The following is a 9,725-nucleotide window of genomic DNA, read 5'->3' as shown; positions in this document are numbered from 1 at the left end:
AATGCTTCATATTAATGTAGAAATGATATATAATTAAAAGAATAATTTTAAAGTTTATAATAACAATTGTTATAAACAATTCTTGTGGCAAAATATTAAAAATTCCAGATTTTTTCAAATTATAATTTCCTACAATCGCCAGAACGACTTCAGGTATTTCTTAAAATAATAAATATTTAATAATATTTGATAAAATATAATAATTTACATTTTTATAAACAAATTAGATAAACAAATTAAAAATGTTGGCCCTTTCGCATAGGATTTTTTTTATTTTTGCACTGGAAATGTTTTAAGCTATTGGATGAATGACTGCTAGTCACAAAAATATTAGAAAAGTGAACAATAATAATTGTTATAAATAATTCTCGTGATAAAATATTCAAATTTAAGGCTTTATCAAATTTTAATTTTCTTTAATCGCTAGAATGGCTACTGCTATTCATGAAAAATGTATCTTTTTTAATACTTAGCAAAATATAAGAACTTAAATCCTTATAAACAATTTAGATAAACAAATTCCAATATTTTGTCAAATATTTATTATTTTAAGAAATACCTGAAGTCGTTCTGGCGACTAAGGAAATTATAATTTGAAAAAATCTTAAATTTTAATATTTTGCCATAAGAATTGTTTCTAAGAATGGTATTATAAGCTTTTAAATTATTCTTGTAATTATATATCAGTCCCACATTAATATGATGCACTTTTAGTAAACAGAAAATTTGTTTTACCGATAATAAGACTATTTGTTAATTTGTTCATAACATTTGTTTATGACAAATAAATGGACTAATGAGCAAATTATTTTCATTGCATGAGTCCCTAAACATTCATTTAAGACGATATAAAGTGTACTTAATCAGTTATTAAAGCGTAAAAAATTGTTATGCAAAAAATTACAGTTTTTCCATACTTTGAGTGAAAAAATTATTAATAAACAAGTAGAAGAGACAAAAGGCTCTGGACGTTTTTAAACGAAAAAAGTGCATTTCCTCCCACTGTGAGTCATTGTGGCAAACCAAAGTAGTTAGCCTACCTAATTAGATAGTAACGGCAACTACTCGTCCTAAAGATTTTATTAGTTGCCCTAACTAATCTTTTTTTCAGTGTAGACTGCATATAAAATGGATTTATCGGCGAGAGAATTCGAGTCCTTTGGCTTTGACGGTGAAAATGTAAGTGAAAAAAAAGATAGCGTAATGAAAAGTTGATTTTAAAGACAGTGAACTTTGGAACATAGTGTTTTTAGAAAAAATAATAGGCAAAATCTGAGAAAATGCATGACGGTACTTTAAACATTTATGAACAGATTGCCGTTGAACATTTTTCAAAATATAAATAATTTAAAGCACTCCATTATCTTCATTAAAACCGAAGATAGTTTAGTTGCATATTTATTTACGAAAAACGAACAATTATTTATATTTTGCAAAGTTTTTTACGACAATCTCTTCAGAAATATTTACAGTACCACCATGATTTTTTAAGAGTTTCCCTATTATTTTGTCAATAAAAAACTATGCTTCAAAGTTCACTTACTTTCCATCAGATTTTCAGATCTGTGCTCTACACATTTTTTTTAATATTACTTTTCGTCTCATAAACGTACAGCACTTGCACCCTTAAAATGATCCCTCTTTTATTAAGCTATCATTTTTGCACTTACTTCTTCAACGTCAAAGCCAGAGGACTCGAATTTTCTCGCCGACAGTAGATTATATTTTATTATAGAATTTAAAAGTATTTTATGAATATCAAGTTGACATACTGGAAGCCACAAAAAAAAATATATATATAAATATATATTTATGAAAATAATTCTATGTGTTATATTTTATATTATTGATCTACGTTTTTAAATAGAAAACTGCTTAAATGAATAAAAATTGTTTAAACAATGACATAACGTTTTTAACAGAATTTACTCTTACTCGAAATTATTCCATATTATTTTTAATTCAGGAAATACAATTTTAAAAACATTTTTTAAAAATAATTGTTTAAACAATTAAAAATGGCTAATATATTTTTTCTATACACTATACATTCAGAAAAATAATTGTATTCTATTTTATTTTATTTTTTAAAGTTATCGAAAAAAACTGCTTGAGCAAATAAAATTTGTTTAAGCAAATGGAGATTTGTTAAAACTTAGAAGAAATCTATCAAAACTTTGTAACTATTCAACAAAAAGTAGCATAAGATACCAATTTAAGAAAAAATGGACATCTCTGACTCAATTTTTAGAAATTTTGTAACTAAATAATAATTATTTGGTTAAATAACTACATGATATTTTTAAAAAATGGTACTCCTACATACAGTGACCGAGTATTACATTTTAATCAGAAAATACGATGATTTTTTACATTTTTTGGGAATAAATAATCGTTTAAATAAGTTACATTTATTTAAACAATTAAAAATTGTTTAGAATATCATGAAAAATATTAAATTGTCCACTAGTAATTATTTGTATGAAAAAGGCGACAGAAATTAATTAAAATGAAAAATACATAAGAATGTAGTTTTTTTGTTTTTGGGTGATATTTGGGACGCTGCAAGGAAGGTCACGGTGGGTTAAAGATAAAAGCTATTAGTATGGTTTAATTTCGTAGACACTTTTCATTAATCAATAAAAAATTGGTACGTTTCGATGAAACCCTGGAGCATGAGTTCAATTTTTCGAAAATTCCAAATTTTCTCAAGTTAATCAAATGGGGCTGCCCCTCTAGAATGAAAAAAAATTTGCAATGTATTTTTGGGCCACCCTAGTGTAAACACCTCTCGTCCCAGAGGCCCTACACTTACAGCCCGAAACAACCGTGGCAACATTTCTCGCAAGCAGTAAATCCGGACTCATTCAACCAAAGTTCCATCGTATATTTAAAAAGTCTTTTCAATTTAATTTAATTTAATTTAATTTGTATGTTGTAATTCGGTCAGAAAAATAAGTTAATGGCTGGATTCCCCATTTAACATACATCATTTCATTTGAACTCTGAACGCATCTATTGTACAATTTAGTTAATATCACAACAAAAAATAGACGTATTTACGCACAGAAAATTTGAAATCATGAAATTGATTAAATTTCACAAAGAAAGTTTTTTTAGAATTTAAATAAAGCATTTTAAATGGTTAATTTAGGAATTTACTAACAAAAATTACAAAAATAATTCTTGTACCCATAATTATTATTAAAGTTACTTATAAATTCATAATTTAATTATTTAATAATATAAAGTTTTTAAAAATTTTAAGATTACCACCAACTCTCGGTTTAGCCGCTCGCTGTTTAGTAATTCTTAGAACTGCTAGCTCACGCAGTTTATCAGCTCAAGGGGCGAGGGACGGTTGCGACTCTCGCCTCGGAAGGTCCACAGTGCGCGAGCACTCAGTCGAGTGTTTTGCGCAATATTATGCATACCAATTGGAAACGGTTCAAGTGGCCCTGTTTACGTTTAGATTCCCACGATTTAGTAACAATGCTTCTTTTAGACACAACCAGGCATTTTGGCTAAACCAAGATTCAGGTGTATTTGGTTACTCACGTTTTTATTTATTATTAGAGAAATCGCTAAGCATTGTTCTGAATGTCTAGGTAAACCAGGCACTTGGACGTCAGGCATAGATGTCGTCCCAAATTCTTCTGAGCATCCAGGCGGTCGACTGAATGCCTGAATCCTTTGAATTCCTACGGCATATATGTAAATGGCCGACTCAAAACGTACGGACTTGGCTAGCAGGAAGGTATGTGTGTGTATATGTTACTCCATCTAGATGCTTATTTTCTAAAAGCCGAAGTGAAGAAAGCAGAGGTTGCAAAATTCCACCGAGAGATACTTGACAAGAAAATGCACATAAACTTTTACAGAAATGTATAAGAACAGTACTTCTCAGAAGAGCAAACTTTTGCTTTTCTCAAATCATCAGGACTAAATTCAGGTACAGAGGGTTTCATTTTCGAGTTCTAGGACAGTTTAATTTCTACATTAGTATACCGCGACCGCATCTTATGTCAAGAAGTTCCCAGCGATAGGTGCAGAGCGTGTCATGCACACCCTGAGTACTTAGAATGCGGCCCAAGAGTGCTTTATTACCATCTTTGTCGCTCTTACGGTGTTGGCCGCGATCCTGCCCTACCGAATGCTCCGAGGGAGATAGAGTGAAATGCCCGAAACGAAAAGTGCCAAATGTTCTGGAACTACAATTTTCGAACGACCGTCTGTGTTGCACACTCGAGGTCTGACATCGTTCTTCAAGACTTCGAGAAACGAACTATATTCGTGATCGAATTCTAGGCTCCGGCCCATTAAAACATCATTACCAAGGAGAAGTGCCAGGAGGAGAGATGTCAAGACCTCAAAAGGGAGCTGCAACGACTGTACCAAAAATATTTGGTTAAAGTAATTATCCTTGCAATCGGTGCTCTCGGAGGTGCAAAGCTATCACTGGCTTGTAACCTTATGGCCATACTAGCGCGTTAAAAATATGCCAAGGCACTTGCGAGATGGATTCAAAAAGCTAGCATCCTTGGAACGCTTCGTGCCCTCAAGACATACGAGGGTTTCGCCGGCCTGTCATTGTGATTTTATCGTGTCTTGCGACCACCCATCTCACGGCCGTGAGATGTCATAAGTGTGATGTACCGCGGCTCAGCGGGGAGCCGGTGACATTTGTAGATGACAGTTTCTCCCAATAGGACCATCCGTTGGTTATTAATAACCTTTTTTAAAATTATATATATATATCATTTAAAAAAATGGTTTGACCGCAGGGTCTCACTGAAAGCAACTACCATTTAAAAATGACACCCATACCTAGTATAACTGCGGTAAATCACGCCTATGGCCACGTCTGACGACCGGGAAACGGGTAGTCACAGCGTACATATACCTACAGAAATACATACATATTTGACATTTTCATGGATAACCATATTGTTGGTGTTTTCTGACAGCAACAAAAAAAAACCTGGGAAAAGAAAGCGTTAGAAGATGGAGTGGTGGCAAGTCAAATTTAATAGAATTTTGAATACTTAAATTCTCAACATATTCTCGAACATGGCTTCTAGTTCACTAAAATTGTCTGATCCACCCACTAATATTAGCAACGCATTTGGATTATCAGAGATAAGACCCGGTCAAATAATAAAATTATTACCGTCTTTTCCTGAAGTGTTTGAAGTTCTCAACGTTTAAATGAACGGAATTTTTTATTTATAGTATTTTAAATTTGAAACAATACAAAAGTAGTGCTTCATTACATTGAAAGTAGAACTATATTATCAAAACAACTTACGATGCTTTTTTTCATCTTTATTGGAAGCAATATTTCGAGATAAAATAAAATTGGGAAAATGCATTTCGTTCATTTAAACGTTCAGAATTTCAGGTACATCATTTTCCAGTTTCTCGGCTCAGTGGCCATCATGAAATTATTCATTTGGTTCTTCCAATTATGTATGAAATTCAACGCCAAAACTTAAATCATTTTTTTAGTAATTAGTTTCCTAAAAGTAGATAATAAAACTATTTTTGCAAATGTGCACGGAGAGATTTTCGTTCTTGCGTTAAAGTGCGAATAAAATCAAAGAGCAGTTCCGTGAATTAATCTCTCGAAATTTCTCTCCGTGTAGAGAGTATTCTGAAGTTTTGTAATACTAAAAATAAAATCAACAGCTAAATCCCTGACAGTGACAGAGTCCAAGGCGGAATCTTTACAAGAAGGTGTGGAAATGTCCCATTATTTTACTCATTCAACACCTGATGCAATGTAATTTTTTGTAATTTTACTTTATCTGATCCTTGTCAGAAAAAAATGAACAAAATAAAAGGGGTATCAAAGAGAGGTAACTTACCACATAGCCTGGACGGAAACCGGCTTGAAGATGTGTTGACGACCGCAGACGCTAACGCTGAAGCCTCTGTAAAAGAATAAAAAGAAACCGGAAGTGAGACAAGGTGATCCGCATTGACGTGCCAATAGCATTCACCTTAAAGGGTAACCATCGCATTGGCATGCTGTTTTATCTTCGTTCAAATTGATTTATTCCATTTTAACTTAGTTATCTTTGTTCTATTTTCAGACACCTCCCGCTTCATGCCGATATATACATATACATTATATGTACACCTATTCATGAATCTTGCCTGGCCTTTGTATACATGACCATTGATTTAACGAGGGTCACTATCTGCTTTCTAGTTCCACACTTATCTTAATTTTATCAAATTTAGATTGCTATTCTGGTATACATAATTGATACTTCAGACATCTATATATGATCCATGAAACAGGACTTCTAGAAAAATCTATTTGATCATTTTCTGGAATAGTTAATTATCCAATAGCCATTAGATACATTTTTCTACTTGTTTCTTAAATGACCCTAATAATACTAATCTGTTAGAAACTGCAGATAGTAGCTGTTTGACATTTTTTGTTTTCCAATTCTACAGTTGTGTTCTGACAGATTTAAATTGAGAAAAAGATTTGACGGTTACATGAAACCCGTTTAAAAGGATGGAACGATGCATTTTGTGCTGTGATGCACTCACTTAACTCGTTAATTGGACATTACGTATAAGAGCTCATACCCAGGACAATTTGCGAACATGTATCTCCGTGCGTAAATTATTACCGCAACCCAGAACGTCTTCGCAGGAAATTCATCCAATTCCTAGAATCAACACCAGAATTACGTACGGTACTCGAATTTACCGTACATCATTTTCCGTGTGTGTCATTTATATCAGGAATAATTAAGTAATTTTAAGTGTAATTTGAGCATGCCACATAACTGCTTCAATCACGTTTATACGCGGTGGAAATAGTCTAATCATTTCCGCTAATTTTAAACTCGTAAGAAATTCAACCATCAATTATTTGGAGTAGACGCGATTCAACTATATATACTTCAATTCCTTGCGACGAATCTTTAAATTGAACCCTCAACCGGTACTACGGGTCTAGATGACCCAGGGAATTTTTTTGGCAATATTTCCCATTCAAACGACAAAATAAAGGACACAGAATAAAAAAATGATGAGAAATGTAATGACAATTTAAAAAAATCACCTTTCAGCTCAAATTGATACCTTTTTTAAAGCTTAAACTATTACATTTATTTTTGTGTCAAAGTGCATTATTACAAGAAAATGCAGGTCGATTTTCATGCAAAAATAATAAAAATGGAAAAAGTTATCGGATTTTGTGTCAAAAACGGCATTTTTAACTTGATCTACCAATTTTAATTGTATAAAATATTTTAGTTTATTTATATTTATTTTTAAAATATCTACTTTTAATTTAAAAGAATTAAACAAAATACATTAATATTTACAGCGAGAAAAAGTTTAACCTCTGGTTGCAATAAACAGTCGAAGTTGGTAGTGGATCCACCTGACCCTGTGTGCCCTTTGCGTTACATACAGGAAGTGCGCCCGTTTAGGGTTAATTTAGCTTATTGTTATTATGTTTTTCATATTACTAAATTAACTTATTTATGCAAACTGTGTAAAAGATTCATTAGTAAGTTAATCGCATACGAGTGACGCAGTATTTAGTAAACCTAATTAAATTTTTTCCAACCACTTGTAAATAATGGTTTGAAACAATTACTCTCGCGTTTCCTTTTCTAACGAAACCTCAACTTGCTCCTCGTCACATTAATTACTATCATAACACGAGCGAAATGGAACATGCATTTTCCATAAATGACAATGCTACGTCTTCTTTGATATAACCAAGAGCAACACACACACACATATATAATTAATAATTTGTCATAAGGACAGCCGCAGGATTTCGCCGGGAACGGGTGCTAATCTGAAAAATTGCACCCGCTCCCAGCGAAATCGCGGTAAAATTTCAGCCACAACCATGTCTCACGACCGTGAGATAGGTGGTTACAGTCTGTAACGGAATCAATACGACGATCCAGCAGAAGTCTCGTGCACCCTAAGAACACGGAGCGACCCAAAGACTACGGCCTTCTGCATTTTTCGCGCAAATGTTTTCGCATATTGTTGACACGTAGAGATGCCTTTTAGGCCATTAGCGAGTGAAAGCTTGGCACCCCCAAGAGCGACAATGATAAGGACAATTAGTTTTACAGAATATTCCGGGTACAATCGTTGCAACTCCCTTATAAGTTCTCGATACCTCTCTTTCTTTTCATTCTCCTTGGCTATGATTTTTTTGTCAGCTGGTGCCGAAAATTCGATAACGAACATGGCTCGCTTCTCGAAGTCAAGAAGAACCATGTCAGGCCTCGAGTGAGAAACAGAAACAATAGTCGAGAATATAAGGTTCCAGTATATGCGGCATTTCCCATTCTCGACAATTGACTCGATTTACCTAGGAGCATTTAAAGGAGCGATATTAAGGTTAATGCCGTAAGAGTGACAGAGATGGTAATAAAGCACTCTTAGCGCCGCATTGTGCCTTTGAAGGTAGGTCGTTTCCGCATGAGTTGAACAACTAGATAGTATGTGAGCTAAATGCTCGGGGTGTGCATAGCACACCCTGCAGCTATCATCAGGAATGTCTTGGCTCAAAATGTGGCGACGGTATGTTACGGTGGAAATGACACCATCTTGGCATACCAAAAAGAAACGCTCCGTACCACACTTTAATCCGGGCGATTTAAGGAAAGCAAACGTTAGCTCACAAGGCATTGACTGATCCTTCACAGTTCTGTGGAAGATACCGTGCATCCTCTTATCGAGGAGCAGTTCACGAAAGTTTTTCTCCTGTGATTTGATGCATTCTACTCACCCCTAATACTGAAGTTAAGTCCGAGTGTTTCAGCAGCCTCCTCCGCTGTTTGGAAAGAAACGCTCCTTTGCCCACTTCTTCGTGATTCCTGACCATTTTAAGAAGAGGGTCTTTTCCATTTGCAACTCTATGTGCTGTACCCAAAATAATCCTGTGGTAAAGACATTCAAGGCTCAATATTCCGCGACCACCTTGACGGCGTGAGATGTACAGTCGCGGAACAGAAGACTTAAGATGCATGCTTTTGTTCATGTGCATAACCTTTCTTATCCCGATATCAAGGGATCTGAGCTCGTTCTTCGTCCATGGAACTGCTCCAAATGAATAGAGTACTACCGGGACGACAAGCATGTTCGTTGCGGATACTTTGTTCCTCGCCGACATCCTGAATGTGGCTCTGTGGCACGCCCAGATCTGTATAAGTCTCTTCAGCGCAAAGGTGTCGTATAGCGCTTCTATCAACGAGCTCAGAATCTTCAGGGATCCCATTAAGTTTTCCTCGCTTCAAATAAACATTGGTGCATTTTTCTAACCCAAATTCCATTCCAATTTCCTTATTATATCGTTCAACAATCTCTAGAGCTAGATGTAGTTGCTCTTTGTTTTTAGCATAGATCTTAAGATCGTCCATGTAAAATACATGAGTAACCTTGTACTTTCGATCTGCAGGTTAGCCGCACAAGTACCCGTCGAATGGCGAAGTGCTAGAGATAGTGGCAATAATGTAAGGCAAAATTGGAGTGGGCTCATGGTGTCGCCCTGAAAGACACCTATCTGAAAGCTGACCTTGTTTAGTTGTCACACGATTTCTTCCAGATAAGATAATGAATCTGGTTTTCCAAAGCGGCATCAATTTCTCTATGCACCTAACCATTTTCGATGAACCTTTAAGGGCATGTGACACAGCTAAATACCTATATTACCGACCACACTTTTT

General features: G+C 34.6%; 1 protein-coding gene across 4 annotated transcripts in view; it reads right to left on the bottom strand.

The window, feature by feature from the left end:
- LOC117178346 (protein phosphatase Slingshot homolog 2) overlaps positions 1 to 9,725 on the bottom strand; it is a 302,560-nt gene that overhangs the window by 54,198 nt on the left and 238,637 nt on the right. For all 4 annotated transcript variants that reach the window (XM_033369767.1, XM_033369766.1, XM_033369768.1 and 1 more), the window contains one exon: positions 5,868 to 5,933. In XM_033369767.1, the coding sequence (XP_033225658.1) occupies positions 5,868 to 5,933 (66 nt within the window). The remainder of the gene's footprint in view (positions 1 to 5,867; positions 5,934 to 9,725) is intronic.

The sequence above is a fragment of the Belonocnema kinseyi genome, chromosome 8 (genome assembly GCF_010883055.1).
Source record: "Belonocnema kinseyi isolate 2016_QV_RU_SX_M_011 chromosome 8, B_treatae_v1, whole genome shotgun sequence".
Lineage (NCBI taxonomy): Eukaryota > Metazoa > Arthropoda > Insecta > Hymenoptera > Cynipidae > Belonocnema > Belonocnema kinseyi.
This window is presented reverse-complemented; position numbering and strand designations above follow the sequence as displayed.